Source organism: Oryctolagus cuniculus, chromosome 8 (assembly GCF_051225735.1).
Source record: "Oryctolagus cuniculus isolate XC-2025 breed Fujian yellow rabbit chromosome 8, ASM5122573v1, whole genome shotgun sequence".
NCBI lineage: Eukaryota > Metazoa > Chordata > Mammalia > Lagomorpha > Leporidae > Oryctolagus > Oryctolagus cuniculus.
Genome location: NC_142874.1, coordinates 118,760,463 through 118,784,979, shown reverse-complemented (window position 1 = coordinate 118,784,979; position 24,517 = coordinate 118,760,463). Strand labels below are relative to the sequence as shown.

At 47.8% G+C, this 24,517-nt stretch overlaps 1 protein-coding gene across 5 annotated transcripts in view; it reads left to right on the top strand.

Annotated features, from left to right (window-relative positions):
• SHROOM3 (shroom family member 3) overlaps positions 1-24,517 on the top strand; it is a 342,800-nt gene that overhangs the window by 277,732 nt on the left and 40,551 nt on the right. For all 5 annotated transcript variants that reach the window (XM_051819657.3, XM_051819655.3, XM_051819661.3 and 2 more), the window contains 2 exons: positions 2,562-2,693; positions 21,416-21,547. In XM_051819657.3, the coding sequence (XP_051675617.3) occupies positions 2,562-2,693; positions 21,416-21,547 (264 nt within the window). The remainder of the gene's footprint in view (positions 1-2,561; positions 2,694-21,415; positions 21,548-24,517) is intronic.

Below are 24,517 nucleotides of genomic sequence, written 5' to 3'. Positions count from 1 at the left end.
GAGCCATAGAAATCCTGGGTTGCATGCGGCGTTCCCTGCCTTCCGTGTCTGCTACACTGGCCTGCTCTGGCAGCCAGCTCTTTGCTGCCGCAGCCTGCCCCCTGGCCCTGTGTCTCTAGGTGCCTTGCAGGAAGTGGTGGGGGAAGGGAAAAGAGAAAACTCAGCCTCGGGAGCCCATGCCATTGTGCTGAAAGGTCGGAGCCAGCAATTGTGGTTGAGGCAAAAAAAAAAAAAAAAAAAAGTTTCTGAATGCCACAAAGGTCCCCTGAAAGCTGGGGCCTGGATATTTCCTCCCAGTAGACATCAGGATCCTGGGGAGACACTGAGGGGAACAGCCCTTCCCCTGGTGGCCTTCGGGTGTGCTTTTTTTTTTTTTTTTAAGAAGCTTTATTTATTTATTTATTTGAAAGACAGAGTTACAGGGGAGGGGGAGAGACAGAGAGAGCGAGCTTCCGTCTACTGGTTCATTTCCCCAAATGGCTGCAATGACCAGAGCTGAGCCAGGCCGAAACCAGGAGCTTCTTCTGGTTCTCGCACATAGGTGCAGGGGCCCAAACACTTGGGCCATTCTCCATTACTTTCCCAGGAGCATTAGCAGGAAGCTGGATCGGAAGTAGAGCAGCCAGGATTTGAACCAGTGCCCATATGGGATGCCAGCATTGCTTACCCACTATGCCACAGCGCTGGCCCCTGGAGTGTGGCGTTTGCATCCCTGGAATCTTTAGGTTTAGGTATGGGACGGTGAGATGCCTCTGAGTCTACTTCGGCCTCAGGGTAGGCTGTTGGGCTGTCGGGGTTGGTGTGTATGCGGGTGTGGGAATCCTGACGGAGGATGGCCCAGGAGGCTTCTGCATGCATGTCCAAGGCTCTGCGTCCCGTCCTCCCTGCCACATGCGGGGCCTGCGTGGTTACGGGTGTTTTGCCTGACCTGTCACTAAAGGGAGCACTAAGCTGATGCTGGGACCGCAAGGCAGCCATGACCGAACATAGCAATGGCTGTCTGCACTCTCTAGAAACCGGATAGCAGCTCGGCGAGGCGGCTGTCCCTACCATGACGGCTAAGTGCCGCACTGCCGCCTGGGTGCGGCGCTCTGTTGGCAGTGTTTACCTGGATTACTCTTGTTTCTCAATAAATCCCACCCATGGAAGAGGTGGTCACTTTGCGCCCATTTCATAGATGAGAGAACTGAGGCGCCGAGAGGACAGTCTCAGAGCTGGTGGTTGTGCGGAGCCATGGCCTCTCCTCGCTCTTCCCGTGCTCTGCGCTGACGCACCAATGTCACTGAGTTCACAGATGACAGCGCCTCCACCAAGCTGCCACACTTCACATGCAGAATTACACTGAATACCTCCAGAGTCAGGAAGCCCACCCCTGGTGGGAAAAGTACAAGGACACGGCGCTTGCAGACAACCAAGGCGAAGGTGGAAACGTGAGCTTGGAGCTGGAAGCTCCCTGTTGACCTGCTGGTCATCTCCCCGTGCCGAAAATAAACAGGAATCCTTGGACTTGCCTTGGGATTTCAGGGAAAAGGCTCTTTCGCTTCCCTCTGTCTTCTAGAAATACAAGACCAGATGGACTGGGCTCCTTCGTGACAGCTGTTCCCTAATCCCCTCCCCTCCCCTCCCCTCCCTCGGCCAAGGCCTGGGCAGGGTGTGGGGGAGCCTGAGGATGAGCCTGCCAATTCCATCTCAGCAGCTTTGAAAGTTTCCCGAAAATCCGAAACTGAAAACTCACCAGGGGTCCCCAGCAAGCTGGGGTGATCAGAACCCGCCGGCAGCCTCACGCAGGGGACAGTTGGATGACCGGGAGGCACCAAGAGCAGCCAGGGGTTGGGGGGTTTAGAGATTGGGCATCTGACACCCTGCCAGGGAGAAGAAATGTGCCCGTTCCCATGGCGGAACGCATTGGCCATGTGGGGCTTAAAATTCTTCCCTGACTCCCCGGGAGTATGGAGGAAAGGAGTTACGGGAATGGTGTTCGGGACTCGGGGTCAGGGGGTGGATTTAAATGGACGCACAAAAGGCTTGCCTCCCAGCGCAGTGGAATTCAAACAATCTGAAACAGTGCAAGCCCAGGAGCTGGCATGTGCTACCCAGCTGCTGCCCACTGAACAGAGCCCAGGCTGTTTCTGGAGGGGCCTTGGGGAGAGCGGGGCAGCGCGGGCGTGGGTCAGGGAGCCACTTCGTTGATGGTTTGCTCGCGGGAGCTCCGCTGATCACTGATTTACCAGTGCTGTGCTGAAGAATAGGGGAGTATATAATAATAGTGTACGTAATAGCATTCGTCTTTCCTCCCCCTTGCTCAGGAAAGCTGGGTTTTCCAAGATAAAGACACGCACTTTTTTATTTTCTCTCTCCCCAAAACATACACAGGGAGGGAGGAGATGCTGGGCGATGGGTTCACCTTCCGTAGAGACGAGAATACAGTCAGGTGCGAGCCTAGGACCCCATAGCCGGCCGTGCGCTGGGCTCACTTTCAGGTGCCTCTCTTGTTCCATTCATTTCTGCTTCTGCCTGTGGGCACCGTCGCACTCAGCTCCTTCTTGTGCTGTTTCCCACAGAGATGCGTGTGCAGAACCAGGCCATGCGGACACTGGTGTGCCTAACTCCCTCAGCCCGGAGCCCCGCGCCTCTGAGCCCCAGCACAAGAAAGCAGCGTGGTCAGGAGGGGTTAAACTTCGGCTGAAGCACAGGTAAGAGGGGGCAGAAAAAGACTCTTGGCTGCCGGGAGAGGGAGGTGGGGTGAGGAGGGTCAAGGGGGCAGGCAGATAAGAGAGGAAGGAGCAGAACAAGGAGGCCAGAGAGAAGCCCAGGGTTCGGAAGGATAATGGTTTTTTTAAAATTAAACTTCGTTTATTAGTGAGACAGAGACAGACAATTCTAATCTGCTGGCTCACCTCCCAAATGCTCTCAACAGCCAGGGCTGGGCCAGTTTCCAAAGCTGGGAACTCAGTCTGGGTCTCCCATGTGGGTGGCAGGGGCTAAAGTACTTGAGCCATCACCTGCTGCCTCCCAGGACGCATTAGCAGGAAACTGGATCAGAAGTGGAGCGGGGACTTGAGCTGGGTGGGCACTCTGATATGGGATGTGGGTATCTTCACCACTACACCAAACACTCACACACCAGGACGATGATTTTATTCATAATAGCCCCAAACTGGTAACAACCCAAATGTTCACCAACAAGTGAATGACTAAACAAATTATGACAATTACATACAATGAACTATTACTCAGCAGTAAAAGGAGGAGTACAACTTGAAAGAATCTTAGAAAAAGCCTCCAGACACAAGACTGTACACATTCTATGTTTCAGTGATATGAACTAGAAAAGACAAAAGCAGTAAGTTTGGTAGACCAACCTCTCTGTCTTCACCACCCCCCCCATTCTGACTTTCAAATAAGTAACGAAATATTAAAAAGATACATGACATATGGTTCTCAGCAATGTAAAACATATAACTTACAAAAAAAGACTTGGAAGAAATAGAGGTTTTTTCCAATATTATTTAGCCTCTTCTTCATACTCTTCCCTTTTTCCAAATGTCTTACAATGAGTATACATTATTCTTATAAACAGAAAAACGTGCTATATAAGGAATCAAAACAACATTTAGTATCAGGTTTTAAATGCTATTGGAAATGAAGCAAAGGAAACAAAATTGAATACAAAAATGAAGTCAATTATAAAAACAATATGAAAGTAATTTAAGAAAATATTAACAATAATTCTCTTGGTCATGGAATTACAGGTGATTTTTTTCATCTTTCCATTTTTTTCTAATTTCCCCCCTACAATTGGCATCCATTAAACCAGGTCTGGCTGGAGAACTAGAGTGGATTGTATTGGCTTCAGACCAAAAGAATTAAGGTAATGGCACTGTGTGGTGCCAGGCACCTAGAAAACCCTCATCGTCCAGGACGATGATTTGTTTATTTATTTGAAAAGCAGAATTACAAGGTCAGGGCAGAGGAGAGTGATCTGATCTGTTTTCCATCTGCAGGTTCACTTCCCAAATGGCTGCAACAGGCAGGGCTGGGTCAGGCCAAATCCAGGAGCCAGGAGCCAGGAGCCAGGAGCCAGGAGCCAGGAGCCAGGAGCCAGGAGCTTCTTCCAGGTCTCCTATAAAGCAGTCCCTGGAAGCTGAGTAGAGCAAATAAACCTCAGTGTCGATTTGGTCTCCTAATCACAAAGACATGGTTTTTCAAACAAGCTGGGATGTTCTCGTTAGCACAGTTGCATCTGGCCAACAGCTCAGTGCCTGTACCAAGGGAATATGTGGGGGAACAGGTGGATGGCAATTGCCTCTTGAAGATGTTAGGAGCTCCACGTAGCTCCGTCACTCCTGCTCAGAGCCTGCCGGCTGGATCTTTTACTTTGTTTTACGATGAGCATTCTGTGTCCACGTGTCTTGTTTCCATAGCCATGCGAGCCTCTTAGGAAGTTTGACCTCCTAATGCTTTTCCTGTTCCCCAAGGCCTCTCCACAACCACGTGTTACTGATGGGGGATTCAGCGTGGAAACGGGAGGAATTTCATGCAGTTATATTCACATCCCAAGTCCTATTTGGGCTTTTTTTTTTTAATAGTTCTTATTTTTAAGTTTTTTTAGACTCCTGAAAATGTTGTAAAAATAATAGTATAGAGCTTTCTCATCTGGCTGTCCCACAACGTTCCCTGATGTTAACAGTTTTTATAACCATAGTTCAAATATCAAAATAAAGAAATTAGCATTGGCAGTTAGTAATAATTACAGACTTATTTAGGCTTCACACCGCTGATGTCCTTTTTCTGTCTGAGACCCCACGTGGTGTTTCGCTGTCACATTGCCTTGGTCTTCTCTGATCTGTGACACTTCCTCTGTCTCTCTGGCTTTATGACCTTGCCGCTCAGGAAGAGCCCTGGACAGGTATTTTGTGGAATGCCTCCTGTTTAAGGGTGTCCGACATCCTCTCATGTTAGACTGAAACCACACTTCTTTGGCAGGAATATCACAGAGTGATGTATCCTTCCTAGTGTCTCATATCAGGGGCCACGGGAGGCGGATGTTTCATTCCTGGTGATGTTAACCTTGATTACCTGGTTACAATGAAATCTGGTGGTCTCTCCACTGTAAAGGTACTACCTGTCTGTTTGTAATTAATATCCTGGGCAAGATAACTTTGAGGCTATGCAAATATCCTATCTCCTCAACCTTTCTCCACTGATTTTTTTTTTTTTTTTTTTTTTGACAGGCAGATTTAGACAGTGAGAGAGAGAGACAAAGAGAAAGGTCTTCCTTTCTGTTGGTTCAACCCCCAAATGGCCGCTACGGCTGGTGCACTGCACCAATCCGAAGCCAGGAGCCAGGTGCTTCTCCTGGTCTCACATGCCAGGTGCAGGGCCCAAGCACTTGGGCCATCCTCTACTGCCTCCTGGGCCACAGCAGAGAGCTGACCTGGAAGAGGAGCAACAGGGACAGAATCCGGCGCCCCATCGGGGACTAGAACCCGGTGTGCTGGCACCGCAGGCAGAAGATTAGCCAAGTTTTGAAAGGCAGAGTTACAGAGAGAGGGGGAGGGACAGAAAGAGATCATCCATTCACTGGTTCACTCCCCAAATGGCTGCAGTGGTCAGGGCTGGGCCAGGCTAAAGCCAGGAGCTAGCCACATGGGTGGCTGGGGCCTAAGCACTTGGGCCTTCTTTTGTGGCCTTCTCGGGTACATTATCAGGGAGCTGGATCAGAAGTGGAGCAGCTAGAACTTGACCTAGCAACCATATGGGATGCCGATGTGACAGAAGTGGCTTAACCCTCTTAAGCCATGATGCTGGCCCCATCTCCTGATTTTTAAAGATTCATTTATTCATCTGAAAGTCAGAGAGACAGGGAGAGACAGAGACATCTTCCATTCACTAGGTCACTCCCCAAATGCCCACGACAGCCAGGGCTGGGCCAGTCTGAAGCCAGGAACCTGGAAATCCATCTGGTTTCCTACATAGATGGCAGGGACCCAAAGTCCTGGGCATCATGTGCTCCTTTTCCAGGTACGTTAGCAGGGAGCTGGATCAGAAGCGCCGGAGCCAGGACATACTGAGCTGGCACTAGGATACGGATGTGGTGACTTAACCTCTGTGCCACAGTGCACACCCCTCTCCGCTCCTGTGACGCATCTGTCTGTAACAACACTACTGTGATGTTCTGAAGATGATTCTGGATTCCCTTTATTCCGTCTGCATTTATTTACTTATTTTTTTGACAGGCAGAGTTAGACAGTGAGAGAGAGAGAGACAGAGAGAAAGGCCTTCCTTCCGTTGGTTCACCCCCCAAATGGCCGCTATGGCCGGTGCGCTGCGCCGATCCGAAGCCAGGAGCCAGGTGCTTCTTCCTGGTCTCTCATGTGGGTGCAGGGCCCAAGCACTTGGGCCATCCTCCACTGTACCCCCGGGCCACAGCAGAGAGCTGGCCTGGAAGAGGAGCAACTGGGACAGAACCCAGCACCCCAACCGGAACTAGAACCCGGGGTGCCGGTGCTGCAGGCGGAGGATTAGCCTAGTGAGCATTTATTAACTGGAGTTCTGTAAAGAGAAGCTGGACCCTGACTACTGATTTTTATCAATAAGGGCTCCTTCATATTTCTTTTATTCTCCATTATAATCCAATAGCATTGTGATGTATTGTGCTGTTCACATTGCTCTGGCTTTGACACTTGGGAGTCCTTCCAAGCCTGTCTGATCTGAGTCCTCTCCGAAACACGGAAAGGGGTGAGGCGCTGCCGTCTTGTTCTTATAGGCGGAGAAAGCAGACCATGATGTGCTTTTCATCTTCCCAAGAATTGCACGAGTGTTGAGCTGGGCGGCTCGTAGTAGACCAGTTTGTTACACAGGCCAGTAGGCTGATCCTGGAAGTGGACAGGCATGAGCCAAACCAAGGCTGTGAGTCACACAGACATACTGCTCCTTCTTCACAGGAGAAATAGCCAGAGAGGATTTTCTCACTTACTTAGAAGAAAAGGAAAGAAAAATTTCCTGCTCTCTAGGTATTGACAGCTGAGAGCGCGAGAGCGAGAGAGAGCGAGCGAGCACGTGCACTTTTAGTGGCCCAGGGCTGAATATTCTCACAAATCAATCTCATCCTTCCTGTCCTGCTTAGATCCTTGAATTCTAACTCATCCCTAAAAGTCTGCATGATCTGTCTTACCTTCTAGGCATAAACTTCTCCCTAAAATGTGGCCAGCCTCGGGTTAGGGTAGTTCAGTGAGTTGGCAAAGGAGAGAGTGTTCTAACCTCAAACTGAAGATCTTCCAAGCCACTGCTTCCTCCCCCAAGCTCGCCTTCCTTCCTCACGTCTACCACCAGTCACCACCATCATCAGCTCTCTGCTCTGTTGCTAAGCATTCACCCTAACGTGATGGTATGCATGTTCTCTGTAGAGTCAGGATGAGTGGGTGGATAATGGAGGCTCAGGGTTTGACTCCTAGTTCCTGCTCAGTTGAGCAGCAGGGTTAGTTCTACTGGCCCTTTGCTCCTCCCTGGGCAGCGAGTCCTGCCCCCGGGGCTGTCTTGGTGTTCTCTGGCCAGTGTGCCTTAGGCAGGCTCCCCACCATGTTGTTACAGAACCCATGCTTCAGTAGCCTCCCGAACTGGGGAAGCTTAACGCGTCTTGTGCACTTGTGCAGACAGTGGCATTTTTGCATGTGGAGGAGGGCACGGTTTAGCAGAGATCATTTCAGAAGACTTCCTGGTTTCAGTTTGGCACATTTTATAAGAGGATGATTTTCCATACTGCGCTCCTCCTCCTGCCCACAGAGAAGAATTCTGGCATTTCAAAGCTATGTGCGCTTGTCCAAAATGTTGGTTCTTCTCCGGAAAAGTTCCTGAGGGTCGCCTTGTCCTCGTCTCTCGTACAGAGCAGGAACTGAGTCTTACTGGCCAGTGTACAGAGGTGCCTAGTAGCGAGTCCTCCCCCTTGCCCTGAGCTCCGAGTTGAGGGCAGTGCGGGCTGTCTGACTGCAGGCTCACGGAACTGCTGGGGGCCTTTCCAGCCTGGAGGAGCAGGGCAAGATGGCTCTTTATTCCACCCCGGAATATGACGTCAGATTGGCCAGAGGGCTGCTCTCCGGGGTGTTTCTGTTTGTCACAAGGTAAGTCCAGGCTGTGCTACAATGGAATTCAGAATCTTTCTGTTTCAGGATTCGAAACTGTCCAGCCTCTAACCAGGTCTATTTGATGTGCGTGTTTAATGTCTTTATCATGAAAAATATCCACCTGTAGGTTAAGTGTAAGCCTATCAATCTAGTTGTCATGACGTGTTTCATTATTTGAGCACGTCACATGATTTATGTACTGTTGATATTTGGAAATCGCCAGTCATTCTGTCTCTTGTACATACACAGTCTCCATATTTCTTATGATGCGCAGTTCTAGAGTGGCTTCTTAATCTCATCCAAATTAGCCAGTGCTTTATATTGTGTACTTCATGGTTTTGCTTCCCCACTTCCTTGGGGACCTTTCAGGGTTAACTGTTTCTGTTTCTTACAGGCAGTGCCTGTGTACCAGTAGCCAGGTTTCTCTCTGTTCGTATGACTGCCACTTCTATAAAGAAAAGCCAGTTTTGATGTTATTTTACCTTCCCTTATGCCCTCTCTGAAGTTCTTCCTTGATATGGATCTGCATTTCCAGCCTATGCCATTTTCTTTCTCTCTAAAGAACTTTTTTCTTGCAAGGTGGGACTGTCGGCAACAGATTCCCTCCATTTTTTGTTTCCTGAGATCGTCTTTCTCCCTTCACCCTCAAAGGATAAAGGATAACGTCACAGGGTACAGAATTCTAGCTTGGGTTTGTTTTTTTTTTTCTTCTCAACACCATGAATATTTCACTCCACTCTCTTCTTGCTTGCCTGGTTTCTAAGGAGAGGCCAGATGTCATCTTTCCTCCTCCATGGGCGTTCTTCCCTGGCTGCTTTCTGGCTGGTGTCTTTATCCTTGGCTTTCTGTAAGTTTGGAAATGATACTCTGAGGTACAGTTTTCCTGCAATTCTCTGAGCTTCCTGGAGCTGTGGTTTGGGGTCTGACGTGCATTTTGGGAAAGCTGTTAGTCGTAAAGGTTCCAAATATTTCTTCTGGTTCAGATTGCCTGGTGTCTATGACTTAACTCCATGCAGCTGAAGGCTTAGATACTTTGTTATCTCCTCCCTTATTCACAGTCATTTGAATTCAGCTTTTATCCTTATATAACCTGGATTGAAAATGTTTGTTGGGCTTCATGCCAGTGCTTGCTTCTAGGGATGCTTTTACTTCAAAGAGGATATAATATGGAAAGAACAGGTGGACACAACAAGGTAATAGTCTGGATCTCAAACTGACTTGGATATTTGTTTTATGAATATGGGCATTTTACTATTATATCACATAAAAGCTAAAAAAAATGAACATCTTCTATTATAAAATACACTCATAGGGATCACAAGGCTGGTTTTTCCAGTTTTATTTGGCGTTCTTTCATCTGACAGTGAACAGGAGACCATTCTTCTGAGTCTTGTTATAGTCTCCCCAGATCTCAGGTCCAGTGCAACAGTGGTAGTGGTCAAACTCCTCCATGTTGTAAAATTTATTATGGAAACATCAGCAGGAATCCAGGAGTTGTGGAGCAAGTGTTCTCAACTTTTCAGCTGCTCTTGGAATTTTCACTAGTATTTTTATTCAAATCCCAATATTTGGAAACTATTATCATCAGTTTATTTTCCAGTATAATAGATTCCTCTTTTTATCATTATTTAAACTTTTTAAACTAAAATTAGTTTTCTGCCCTTTCCTTCTTATCTGTGGTCTTAAGTGAAGGGGCAGACAGTGAAACAGACATGAGAGAAACTGACCACAATGCCTCAGATATTTCCCCAAGGAGAATTCAGTCTTTGTGGTGCTAGTGGTCTGGGAGGGGATTTATTTGTTTTTAATTAATGGGGTGATATTTAGAGGAAATCGTTATCAAAAGGCAAGGCATCTGCCCCCCCCACAACATAATTCTTTCATCTGTTTTGACAAGTGCAATTCCAATTACTCTTGAGCATGATATTCAAATGAACGAAATTGACTTGGACATATGTTGGTTGGTACTGGATTCCTTTGAACTCTCAAAGGACAGTCTCCCGTGGATGTCTACATCCAGGAGGAGAGTTCCTGCTATGGAGGGAGGGTAGCTTTGTGCTCCCACTCAGGCCCACGGTCCTGGGTAGAGGGGAGAAGCCACATACTGTGCCTTCTGAGCTGCTTTTCCTGTGTGTGCCAGTAGGAAAGTCCCCAGGCATCTTTTCCCACGAACTCAGTAGTACTTCCGGGGCACATGTAATACTTCCTGTTCTCCACAGCTGTCTGAGCCAGGCCCCCTGTATCTGTGGAAGACACCACCACCCTGCTTGGAAGTAGTATCTGCAGCCTGAGCCACAGCAGCTCATCCTGAGACAGGAACAGTAAGGGAGAAACTTAAAATTCTAACATTTGAAGAAATCAGTAGGAATCATTCCCCCGTCCCCCTCAAGCAAATAAAATGCCTGGTTACAAATTGAGATTTGAGAGACAGATATTATTTATGTAGTTCTATATATGTTGTACTAGTATAAGTTAATTTGAAAGTCAGTGAATGAGGGCAGTTTTTTGGCTCAGAGGTTGAGGTGCCACTTGGAACGCCCACATCCGGTATTGGAGGACCTGGGTTCTACTGCCAGCTGCACCTCTGATTCCAGCTTCTTACTAATGCTCAGCTCAGGAGGTAGCAGGTGGTGGCTCAAGTACTTGGGTTCCTCAAATCCAGCTCCCTGCGAATGTGCCTGGGAAAGCAGTGGAGGGTGGCCCAAGTGCTTGCACCCCTGCCACCCATGTGGCAGACCCAGATGGAGTTCCTGGCTCCTGGTTTCAACCTGGTCCAGCCCTGGCCGTTGCGGCCCTTTTGGGAAGTGAACCAGAAGATCGAAGATTTCTCTGTGTCTCTCCATTTCTCTCTGTAACCAACTCTGCTTTTCAAATAATTAAACAAATACACACACACACACACACACACACACACACACATATATATATATATATATAGTCAGTGACTGGCAAAGATGCTATTACAGATCATAGGTATTGTGATCTGCTTACAGCAAATTCCGCCATGACTTACGTGCAAACGTTGATACGTGGGAAGGACAGGGGATATTCTGATTCCTCTGTGTGTCAGAGTTGAGGGTGAAGGTCAAAAGAGGGGAATAGTGAGAAAAAGAGTATTTCCATATCATTGCCTCCTGGTGACTAAGTGAAAAACACCAACTCCCACTGCTAGTCCCTCTCTTTTATAGTCATATTTTGGGTGGTAATCAGTAAAATTTAATCTTTAAATAATACTTTGGGATAGAAGGTGAAGAGGAGATAAACTAGTAGCAAAAGGGATAATAGGACAGGTATGGAGGAGAAAGGGATACAGTATGCTATCTTTTTTATGCCAATCTTATTTGTTTGAGTTTTAATCTGTATTTGAGCAGACTTCACTCTTGTCATGATTCAGTTGTAAAAGCCAAAAGTCCCCAGGGCTTAGTATCAGGATATGACATTTAAAAAGAATGTGTCTTTCCAGAACGGACTGTGTGTTGCTATGAGATTGTATTACCTAATGCATACCTTTCTAACCACTGAGCTATTTTTTAAGGACGTACCTATCAGACAATTATAAAAACCTGGGGAAAGGTGCTTACTGGCTGTTTTTTTGTGAATCCGGAAAGTCTGAAAGAGAGCCTGGAGGAGCCCAGAGGGATTCTGTGAAGAGCAGGTGGTTTTTCGGTAGTGACGCCTCTGGCAGCAGCATGAGTGTGCTACAGAAGGGGGACTGGTGTTTGGCTCAGCAGTTAGGACACTGCTTAAGGACCCCTGCATCCCATATGGAATTCTGAGGCTCAAGTACCAGCTCTGCTTGCAATCCAGTTTCCTGCAAATGGACACCCTAGGAGGCAGCAGGTGATGGCTGAAGTCCTTCGGTTCCTGCCACTTGTGGGGGAGACCAGCAGTGAATTCTTGGCTCCTGGCTTCAGTGTGGCCCAATCTCAGCTGTTACAGGCATTTGGGGGGAGTGATTTCAAAAAGAGAAGATTGATATCTCTGTCTGCCTTTCAAATAAATAGAACTTTAAAACAAATTATGGGTCTCATTAAATTAAAATCTTCTGTGCACACAGTGGAATAGCCAGCAGCTGAAGAGACACAAAGGTTTGAGAAAGTCCTGTTGGTTACTGACTGATATAGCATGATGGCCAACATGTGTTGTCCAGTGCAGAAAACCAGAGGGAGAGTGCCACACGTGAGCCCTCTGGGGAAGGGGTAGAATGAGACTACACGTTCATATTTGCTTGTGTTTGCATAGTGAAACCTTAGCAAAGGTGCAGAGGAAGGGAACTCTAATGATTAGCAGTGGGGGATAAGAGGTAGGGGTGAGGGAACCTGGAGAGCAAGTGCAGCTGCCCTGAGAATTAACTCACTAATTACGATTAATCCTCTAATTACGATTCAAAAGAAGTAAAAATATGGGGGAAATACTAAGATTCAATGAATTTTGGCAATCAGTTACATGGGTAGTCTTTATATTGATATGTTTAAGGTATTTCTTAATTTAAAAATAATTTCAGTTTTTCGATCATTTAAAAAATAGATGGAGTCAAATAGCAGTGACACACATAAGCTTAAGAAACAGAGTTTCAACAAGTGTGTCAAAAAGACCTCAACCCAAGCCTCTAAAATGGTAATTTCAATAGGCTTAATTTACAAAATGCACTGACATACTGTATTTTACTTCTTTTTGTAGCGGGGGAGCATTGGGGATTAAAGTAGAACTTTGTTGTGACAGACTTTGCCTTCATAATAGTATTGTACACTAAGTGAATGATGAATGGGCAGGCAGATAGGTTAGCGAGGGATTACGGTCATTTTTGTTTTGTGGTACTGGTAGTCTGAGTGTATTTTATATTCTTCAGCTTAATATTATTTTTGACATACTATTTTGAATTTATGTCATAGTCAAAGGCTTATTGACTCTATTAAATAAAGAGTTCAACAAATGAAAAGACCAGCAGGAAAATAGGCAAGGGTTATAAACAATTATCAAACAGAAATATGTTCAACCTCACTCATATAAACTTTCTTTTTAAAACTTTTTTTTAAAAATTTATTTGAAAGTCAAAGAGAGGGAGAGAGAGAGATATCTTCCATCTGCTGGTTCACTCCCCCAGATGGCCACAACAGCCAGGGTTGGATCAGGCGGAAGCCAGGAACCAGGAGCTCCATCCAGGTCTCCCACATGGGTAGCAGGGGCCCACACACTTGGGCCGTCTTCGCAGTGTTCCCCAGCTCATTAGCAGAGAGCTGGATCAGAAATGGAGCATTGAGGCCAATGCTGCTGCATAACTGGTAAAGCTGCCACCTCTCATTTGCTTCATCCCCGGTGGTTTGAGTCCCAGCTGCTCCACTTCCGATCCCGCTCTCTGCTATGGCCTGGGAAAGCAGTGGAGGATGGCCCAAGTCCTTGGTCCCCTGCACCCGTGTGGGAGACCTGGAAGAAGCTCCTGGCTCCTGGCTTCAGATCGGCACAGCTCTGGCCGTTGCAGCCATCTGGGGAGTGAACCAGTGGATGAAAGCCTCTCTCTCTCTCTGCCTCTGCCTCTGCCTCTGCCTCTCTGTAACTCTGCCTTTCAAATAAATAAATAAATCTTTAAAAAAAGAAAAAGAAGAAGAAAAAAGTAGATCATCTAGAATGTGAACTAGTGCCCATATGGGGCACTGGCATCACAAGTGCCAACTTTACCCGCTGTGCCATACCACTGCCCCCGAAGTAAATTTTAAAATAATCATAAAATCATTAAAGCTATTTTACATTCTTATAGTTTTGATTCATGTCCAGTTGGTGTGCTGTTACAAAGGTGGTACTCCAGCAAGGTCTACCATAACAAAGCTTATCCAGGAACATCAACAGAAAGATTTGACTCTAGCTGTTAGGATTTATTTTATGTTCTAAGTTAGAATATTGATCCAAACAATACCAGTCTTTCAAGGTCCTCTCAAGTCCCACTCCAAGATTTTTGCTGGCTTCAGACCCCAGTGACCAAAATGCCTCCAAAGCCTAGTGGCCCAGTAGGATCTGAGTCTCATGCTATCTGCTCTTCACTCAACCAGCCCTGGACACACTTGCTTTTACTCTTTGAAAACCCCAAATCCATTCCTGCCTCAAGGACCTTGCATTCCTTCTTTCTTCTGCTAAATATTTCTCATCATTTGAGTCTTGCTTTGCCTGTTCCTCTCTCAAAGAAGTCATGCCTGGCCTAAGCAGGAACCTTCAATTACTCTCTCATTGCCCAGTCTTGTATCCAAAGGGCCCTTCTAACTACAGGAAAACATCCTGGTTTTTCATTTGCTTACCTGCTAAAGCTTGTCCTCCTCTGCCCTTCCCACCTCACTGCAGGGTGCCCACTGCTGAGAATAAAAACACAGGCTCCGCAGACAGATGCCTGAGTTTGAGTATGGGCTCTGCCACTCACTGCCTTTGTGACTAAGGACACGGTGCTTAGACTCTCTCATTTGCTTCATTCATATCATAGACAGTGCAAAGTTTAAGTGAGAAAATACTCAAGTGCCTAGAATGGTGCTTCGCACTCGGCAGGCACTGTTTTACTTTTTGAGTGAATAATAATACTCTCATTTTGTTTAATATTTTCTATGGCTACCACGTCTTCCCCCAACAAGATTATAAACTCTTTGAGGTTCTCCATGATCTTGCAGGAGGCACAAAGTAGGGAATCGACAAACCTTGCCTGAAATCCCTGTGTGACAATTTTCAGAAATGTGCTTGGCGTTCCTGCCTCTCTCTGTGCTGGGGCGAGATCCTTTAAGGACGTTGTGTCATTGCTGATTCCAGTTTCATCAGCTGGTCCATCCCACACGTTCAGCTTCCTTGTTTGTGGTTAGGACTGCAACAAAAGGACTTTGTTTGAATTGCACCCACACACACAACCAAGTTTGCTGAATTTTAAAATTAAATCATCGTCTGACTTACTGATTTGCTCATGATGTAATTTACCCTCAGAAAATACTTCCTCATCTTTTCGGAAATCAGAGTGGCCCCAAAATGTGCAAGCATGCTGTGCTCTTTAGGAATGCTAAACACGTTGTTTGCCATGTTGGAAAAGTCTGTAAACAAATACTCGACTCTTTTGGTTATTGCAACATACGTGAATCATATTTCTAAAATGGGAGGCTATTTTTAAAAATACTTTGCTTTTTAATAGACAATACATGGACATGGTACAAAATTCAAAAACTACAAAATAAAATACAGTGAAAATGAGTTTTCTCCCATGGCTGTCACTGTTGATGGCTCCTAAAGTATCTTTTTTCTTTTAAGTATCAGAAATTGACTCTTTTTTAAAAGATTTATTTATTTATTTGAAAGGCAGAGTTATAGAGAGGCAGAGGCAAAGAGAGAGAGAGGGAGAGAGATCTTCCATCCATTGATTTACTCCCCAGATGGCCACAACGGCCAGAGCTAAGCTGATCCAAAGCCAGGAGCTTCTTCTGGGTCTCCCACATGGCTGCAGGGGCCCAAGGACTTAGGCCATCTTCTACTGCTTTCCCAGGCCATAGCAGAGAGCTGGAATGGAAGTGGAGCAGCCGGGACTCAAGCCTACACCCATGTGAGATGCCGGCACTGCAGGTGGCAGCTTTACCCCCTACGCCACAGTGCCAGCCCCTAAAGTATCTTTTCAGAAGTACTGTTCACATCATTGAACATATCATCTTTTCTTTTCCCTCCCTCCCTCCCTCCCTCCCTCCCTCCCTCCCTCCCTCCTTCCTTCCTTCCTTCCTTCCTTCCTTTCTAACAGGCAGAGTTAGTGAGAGAGACAGACAGACAGACAGACAGACAGAGAGAAAGGTCTTCCTTCCATTGGTTCACCCCCAAGTGGCTGCTACGGCCGGCGCACCGTGCTGATCCGAAGCCAGGAGCCAGATGCTTCTCTTGGTCTCCCATGCGGGTGCAGGGCCCAAGCACTTGGGCCATCCTCCACTGCCTCCCGGGCCACAGCAGAGAGCTAGACTGGAAGAGGGGCAACCAGGACAGAATCCGGCGCCCTGACTGGGACTAGAACCTGGGGTGCTGGCGCCACAGGCGGAGGATTAGCCTAGTGAGCCGCAGTGCTGGCCACATTGCTTTTTCTTAAAACAACAACTAGACATTGCCCAATATTCATGCAGGTTGCACTGATTTATTCTACCAACGAGGATATGAGAGTTGGTAGGCTATTTTTGGTTATCTTTTTCCTTATTTCATTACTTCTTTATGTATGGTATGGAAGAACCATAAAACAAGGATTTATTTTGGAAGTATTCTCCCAGCATATGTTCTGCATCCAAAAGAAAACCGTTTTTAAAAAACCTTTCAATGGTATTTATGTGTGTTTCAAAAGCACCCTGTTCTGAAGCTTGTTAAGCCTGATATCACACCCAGGGTAAATATAGAGGGTCTACAAACATTTCATGAAAAATGTGTCTTATGGGGGGAAAAAATGTGTGTATTTTGAAATGTTTTTGCATCAAAATCAACTTACCTTTTAATTCCGTTTTTCCATGAATTTTTGAAGTGCCCTCTTATATGACTGAATATCCAAGTGGTCACTGAGACTGAGGCTTCTGCTTTCAGATCTGTCATCTCCTCAAGTTCATGGGCACTGCCTCAGTGCCAGACCCTCGTCGTCTCTTACCTGACCAACACAGTATCCTCCAATCTGTCTGCCTCCAATGTATTCTGCTTGTTACTGGTGTCTTCCCACCACTCTTCCCTGCGAATGTTCTGGGGCTTCCAATGCCACCAGACCCAGTCCAGACTCCTAGTATGGCACCGAGTGAGGCCTCTGTACCATGTGAGCCCTCTCCCTTCCCCCTCACCTGCTGCCCTCGCGGTATTCCTCGTCTCCTCTCTGGATCCTTTGCGTGACTTGGATTTATCGTCCTGAGCATTCCCCTGCCTTTTCCATGCTTTTCCTTCTGTGCTTCCTTCTCTTCCTTTTTCCACTCTGTCCCATCTGGAAAAACCTTTCCTGGGTAACAGCAGAGCCGCCTCGACTCAACCCTGCCGTGTTGTGTCCCCATCCTCTGCGCCCACTGAGCACCTCGGACGGGGCTCTGTTAGGGGACCCGTCACACGGTTGCAGTGGCTTACCTGTCTCTGTGCCGTGAATTAACTGGGTCTCATGATCCTTTGCTCTTGGCTTCCCAGGGTTACCGCAGTGGCTGGCACACAGGTCTCCATAAATGCCCCCAGACTGAAGGGAAGCAGGCTGGGGAAGGCCTGCGTGTCTCACCGTTGTCTTCAAAGCACAGGGATGTTCTGCACGGACCTGGGTGAAGCAGCTCCCCCTGTCCTGTCTTCCTGTACACCTCCCTGCCTGAGAGCGGTGAGCCAGCTGACGTAGAGTCTGGGTGGCTGTACTGTTGTTCTTCGGGGACCTCCACGTCCTGTAGGGTGTCACACTGGAGGCTTTCTGGAACTCCAGAAGTTACCCAGAAACCTCTCACACCTCATCTCCAGGACAGGGCGAGGGCGCTTCCTTCTGGAGAGCCTGTGACACCCGACATGTACCCTGGGGTGCATGAACTCCTGGACGGCCACCCTGGGCATTCAGTGGTGCCCGCCTGCTTCTCGGGGCAGTCCCAGGGCTTACACCCAGAGAGTGGCCCTCACTCCTTCACTAGGGCGATCACAGTTTGTTCTTTCTCCTTTTGTCTCTTGGGCCCATTGGAGTCCAAAGCGATCTGCACGTGAAACGCTTCCAAGAGCCTCACGCAAGAGACTTTATTTCTTCACCCAGGGCTGGGCTCTTGCTGCACCTGAAGTCCTGTGTGACTGGGTTTACACCCTGACTCCCAGGCTTGCTGGCTGGGTGTGATCTGGGCCAGCCCCCAGGGGAGGGAGCACCAGGAAGGATTTCTAGTCACTGGACGGAACCAGGGAATAGGCCAGGAATCTGCGTCTGAGGAAGTGATGTTCAAGGGAGGTGGCCTGGCTTTAGGAACCGGGTGAGAGGGGCAGCCTTGTGTCTGGGAGCTGGATTTCCGCAGTCACAGCGGGACCAGCAGAGAGAAGGTCCCTCCGCTGAGATGCTGGCCCCTCTGAGAAGAGGGTTGACTCAGCTCTGGGACAGTTCTGACCCTAATGATTTGGGGCTTGTCTGGGACCTGTTGTGAGGATTGTCCCCAACAAGCAGCTGAACATGTTGCAATAGCCCAGCCCCAGCTGTTGACCTCTGGAGTTTGCAGCCTGCTCTGTCTCTTTAGCCTAAGACTGCACGACCACCCTTCCTTTAGTTCCTCTGCAGTTTCCAGGTGGGCAGGCCTAGTTCTTCTTGGCTTGTTTTCTCCCCTGATCACAGGTCAGTCACTGCTCTGGCAGCTCTCTGCCGTACGCAGGCCAGGATCCTAGATGCTGTAACCACAGCAAGTCTGAGAGCAGCCTGTGCTGTAATGACTGGTCCTCGATGCCTTCCCGGGGAGCTCAGAGCTGGACGAGTCGGCACTGCCAGCAGTTCCTGGCCCTTCCCCTCTCCTCCATCAGTCACCCTCAGCATCTTTCTCCTGTGTCCAGCCGTCCTTCTAGGCATCTCTGACAGGCCGGTCTCCTTAGCTTCTCTACTCGTTTAGCAACTCATTAATGAGGAGTGACTGATGGTGATAATGCTCCACGTTCACAGAGCTCTTACCTGTGCCAGGTACGTTATCACCTTTTCAATCCCACAGAAGCCCTGTGATAGGTTCGATTATGGTCTGCCTTTTACAGAGTGGAAAGTTCAAGGCGGTGAAGAAACTCACCTAAAATCCAGAGAATAAAAATAAGGGATATCCAATTTACAAACTGGATTCAGGCCTAAGTTTGTCCGATCTCAGGAGTAGCATCTTTAGCCACATCCCAGTCTCTCCCCATCTCGAGAGAGATCTGAATTTTTCTCACTTTAGCAGTTAGTCCACCTGATTGTAGTCCCCTTTGGTTCAATAAATATTTACTGACTGCTTAAAAATCTTCTGCACCTATTTCCCTTGCTGCACCCAAGACCATTTTCCTGTGATCATAGTCACTCTTCAGAAAGTTGAACTAAGGAATCTGCAAAAAGTTCATGGGAAATGCAGTGAATAGATATTTGTTTTCACGCAGAAGTTTTTTGAAATTCATGCAAAGCTTTGTAATAATACACATTTCCATGAGATTTCTGAAGATCCCTCCTATGCATAGATTTCAAAAATTTCTTGCACCAAAAAGTCTGTTTTGATTCCATTTTCCCAAGAACTTTTTGATGTAGTCATATTTTTTTTTTTTTTTTTTGACAGGCAGAGTGGACAGTGAGAGAGAGAGACAGAGAGAGAAAGGTCTTCCTTTGCCGTTGGTTCACCCTCCAATGGCCGCCGCTGCAGCCGGCGCACCGCGCTGATCCGATGGCAGGAGCCAGGAGCCAGGTGCTTTTTCCTGGTCTCCCATGGGGTGCAGGGCCCAAGCACCTGGGCCATCCTCCACTGCACTCCCTGGCCATAGCAGAGAGCTGGCCTGGAAGAGGGGCAACCGGGACAGAATCCGGCGCCCCGACCGGGACTAGAACCCGGTGTGCCGGCGCCGCTAGGTGGAGGATTAGCCTATTGAGCCACGGCGCCGGCTCAATGTAGTCATATTTTTAAAAAATCATCATCTATCTAGGGAAGCCTTCAGTGTCTCTCATATTTTTAAAAAATCATTCCAGGTTAAAATGAAGTCAATTCATCCTCTTTGATTAATCTCATCACGTTTTAGGTTTGCACTTATTTATTTATCCAATTTATTTGAAAGACAGAGACAGAGACATAGAGGCGTATCTGCTGGTTCACTCCCCAAATGCCTGTAACAGTTGGGACTGGGCCAGGCCAAAGCTGGAGCTGGGGGGAATTCAATCTGGGTCTCCCACGTGGGTGGCATGGATCCAACATGAGCCATCACCTGCTGCCTCCCAGGGTGCACATTAGCAGGAAGCTGGAACCAGAAGCAGAGTCAGCATTCAAACCCAGACACTCTGATGTGAGCTCCACATGTCCCAAGCAGCATCCTAACCACTGTGCCAAGTGCCCACCTCTCGTCACCTTTTCAGATGAGCACACTCATACTGAGTCGTATATAGCAATTACAAAGAGAGGGTAAGAACCCAGCCTCCTGGCACCCTGCCTAGTGCTATCCTGATATGCTTAACAACTGAAATTTTATTGGCATCAGGGACGTGATTTTTCACTTATATGACAGAAGCTAAATTTTTTTTCCACAGAAAAGGCGTGGGTGGGTTTCTAGTCCCAATGCCAAGTACAATGAGTAACTTACTGCTGTTTCGTTCATCATTTCAAAGTGGCTTCCTGGGTCTCATAGAAGTGTCCTACACTACAGAACAATCCCCCTGCAGTCTTAGGGTTCAGGAGTTTGCAGCATGAGATGCCTGATGGATCGCCCTCCTGACTTCAGCCTTCTGTAGCAGCATGGCCCTCCTCACTCGCTCCACCCCACTGTGTTGCCAGCTGAAAGACACCCGTGTTCTCCCTTTGGCTTTGTCAGTTCTTTGTGTTTTAAGGGCAGGATGTTCAAAAGTTGAAGCCAGCGACTTGCAAAATAAGACACTATTTGGGGAGCCATTTGTTCTCTAGATTGTGTGGCTCACAGCACTGTTACCACTGAGGTTGCTGCTAATTTTGATGTCATTTTTACCAAGAAAGCAAAATACAATAGAATCATTTATCCAGCAGCAGAGGATGGCAGGGGACTTTCAGATCTCCTGCAAACCTTCATCTCACACAAAGGCCTTTGGGAAGGGGAAAGGAATCGGTGCTCCTTGTTTCTACATGGGTATATATGAGGGTTCTTCCAAAAATTCACAGAAATAGGGAATTAAAATATAAATTTTGTGTGGTGAAAGAAGTTTTGAAATGCATGCAAAGTATTTTCATAATGCACTTTTGCTGTGAACTTTTTGAAGACCCTCAGCCACCGGAATAACTTATTTTTAATTTCCATGAACTTTCTGAAGTGCCCTCAGAGACCAAGAGCAGAGCTCCATGTGGTTTACGTTAGCAAAACATAAAATGCTAACACATCAGACATCTAGGTGAAGGTTGTGTAGGGAGTCTTTGTACTGATTTTTGTGACATTTCTATGTAAGTCTGGAGTTATGTCAAAATAAGAACTGAACTACTAATTAAGCAGAGAATAGCAATGATTTGTAAGAGAAAGAAGTTCAGAAATATTCTGTTTAGTATTTTACTTGGTTGCTTCCTGATCTAGAGGGTATGGCAGTCTGTGCTCCCAAATCCACAAGTGACAACAGTGGGAGACTGAGCTAATGCTGGAAACATGTGTCCTCTGTGTTTCCCCAGGCGTGGTGAACCTGCAGGCCGCCCCCACTCGTGGCATACGACCAGATCTGGGGAGACCCGAGCCGATGCCAGCATGATGCAGGTATCTCAGGGCACGATTGGTCCTCCTTGGCACCAAAGCTACCATTCCAGGTGAGTGGCTGCAGCCGAGACCCTGCGGTTTCCTACTTTCAAATGGGGTGTTCTCAGAAGTGAACTCACTCTCTTCTGTTTCAAGAACATCTCCTGACATGCACCCCAAGTACTAGATCTCTGTGTGCGACCTTTCTCAGCCTCTTAAAAGGCCAAGCGTCCTGCTCTCCCAGGCTGGATCGATGCGAAGAGGCACCAGAGTTACTCTGACCACTGGAAGGTCACTGGGATATCTGTGGCATCCACTAATTCTCAGACATCTTCCGGGTACATACGGTAACACCACATTAGGGAAAGTGGCCGACTCCGTCCCTGGTTGTGTAAGTGTCCCGTCTCGTTAGTCAGAATTGCATCTGGTTTTTATCTGAATGGTCTCATTTAGGCATTTGAACGCTCCGCTCGGTTTCTCTCCCTGTTAAGGCAGTTTTCCCAGCTTAGTTACGACAGCAGCAGCACCTCGCATTGAGAAATGCGCAGTGTGTCTGTACCTCCTGTAATCTTTCACCTGCTTCTCCAAAACACACACAGTATTAGTAACCCCACTTCACAGAATGAGAAACTGAGGCATAGATGAATTTGTCCAAAGTCAAATGAATGACCAGGACCTGAGTCTAGACAAACCCAGACCAGGTCGCAAAGCCATTGCATGGAATGGCTAAGCTGTACTTCCTCTGCTTTCATGGTCGAGGTCTGTGTGACTGGAGGTTCCATCAGGGAAAAGCAGGAGCTACTGTGAGTGTTACAGGAAAAGGGATCTATCACAGGACTGAGACCATCAAGAGGAGCTGGGGAAAAGAAGCCAAACGTGGCCACCCAGGCGTAAGAAAGCCAGAACGCGATCAGGACTCCCCACGCTTCCTGCAGAGTGGGCCTGTCCTCTGACCCCAGGGAATCAGACTCTGTAGCTTTTCACTTTCAGGAAATGCTTGGAGAAAGGTAACCGGAAGGAGGTGAGAAGGTCAAGAGGACAAGGGCCATCTCAAGTCCCTGCATACAAATGAGACCCAAGTGCTGGTGTGCATGTGTGTGTGTGTGTGCATGTATGCTGGGGTAGGGGTGCAGGCAGCTTCTGAAACGATGAACAGATGGTGTCTGTGCATTGGCAAGGCCCAAACTCAGTCAGGCCTTGAATACTCCCATCTGGTTGAGTCACAGGTCAAATCCTGGGCCTCTCGGGGGCGGACAATGTCTCATGGACCTGGACAGGGTAAAGCTCTCCCAACACAGCAGGATAGCCTCGGGCCACAGGAAGAGATACTCTCCTTTACCCGTGTCCTCCCGGTCACCCTGGAAGGATTGCTTCTCAAAGACACACTGCTTCTGCTTTATGGGACAGAGGTGTTAGGGTTTTCAGAAGGCAAGACGTAGGGAACCTTAGGGTTCGAACGAAGAAAGGCACAATGGAAGGTTCTCGGCTTTCATGTCAGACTCAGTGTAAATCTGAGTATCACCACTTACTGCCTCAGCTTGAACAAATCATTGAACCTCCTGGATCTTGGCTTCCTCTTCTGCAAAATGAAATTAATAGTACCTGTTTTCATTAGAGCACTGTGAGAATTAAATAAAATAACAAGTGCGGTTCCTGGTACAGAGGAAGCACTTGATAAGTGACAACTAATTATAATAATCAGGCTAAAGACAGAGGTATGGTGAAACCTGGAAAGGAACTTGAAGGTCAGTGGCCCCAGTGAGTACATACTCATAAATGCAGGTGTGTTTAATATCACCCCAAAACAGTGGTGTCCTTCGGAGCCTCCTAACCTCTAACCTTCCTAGGAAACCCTGAATCTGAAATCACACTGTGCCCTAAAAATGCCCTGACCCTCCAGCAGCAGACAGACTACTGTGGCCTGCAGACGGGCTTAGGATAACTGCTTCCAGTGCCCCTGGTGATCTGCAGCAGGCTGGGTAGAATGTCCTGAGCCTCCATTTCTCCACCTCCTTCTTCCTCCTCCCCACGCCAGCCTCCAGAGGGGCTGCGGCCGGCTGATCTGCCCTTGTGTTGTTTCTACATCCTGACTGTCTGACTCATGTTCCAAGGTGGCTCCTCCTGCTGGCATAGAGCACTGCATGGGGAAGGAAGGCAGGCAGGCACCCAGATCACCCCCAAGGGCTGCCTGAGTGTGTATTCATTCCTGCTTGCAGCACACAGCACCCCAGGCATGCCCCAGGCTCGCAGCTCTGGCAGGGGGCTCCACCCCAACCTGGAGGTCCTCTCCTGGGTCTGATGTTTGCAGCTGCCACCAGAGAAGTGCTCCGGTGTGTTCTCGGGAGCACGGTGGCATCTAGTGGTGTGGTGTGCCAGATCAGTCAGCTGGGATCCTCCCCAACAGCCTTAGCTTAGTTCTGGAGACCCAGTCTTGTCTTGAACCTGTGGGACTGTCACTCGTGAAGAAGGAGGGGTATGAGGGAGCAGGAGGACTGGGGAGGGGCGGAGAGACGAGGACATGGACTGCAAGTGTCTGCAAGCTGGGTTGGACTTGGAGTCTCCCTGAAATCTCGTTTCAGCTGCTTCCTCTCAGACCCTGTCCCTGTCTTCACCTGCCCTGCAGAAATCTCACAGAGTGGTACTGAACTATTAATATACTCTTTTAAATTTTAAAATTGAATTTATTTATTTGAAAGGCAGAGCATGGGGAGGGGGGCTGTCAGGTTGAGCAAGAGAGAGAGATCTTCCATCTGCCAATCATTCCCCAAATGCCTGCAACAGCCAAGGCTGATCCAGGTTGAAACCAGGAGTCCAGAAATCCATCTGGGGCTCTCACATGAGTGGCAGGAACCCAAGTACCTGAACCAGGGTGTGCATTAGCAGGAAGCTGGATTCACAGCACAGCCAGGGTTCTGACCCAGGCACTTTGATACAGGATGTGTGTGTGTATATATACACACACCTCAGGAGAGACCTTGAAAAAATCATGTAGCCCAGCCCCATCAAGAGGCTGAAATAAAGTATAAAAATACCAAAGTGCC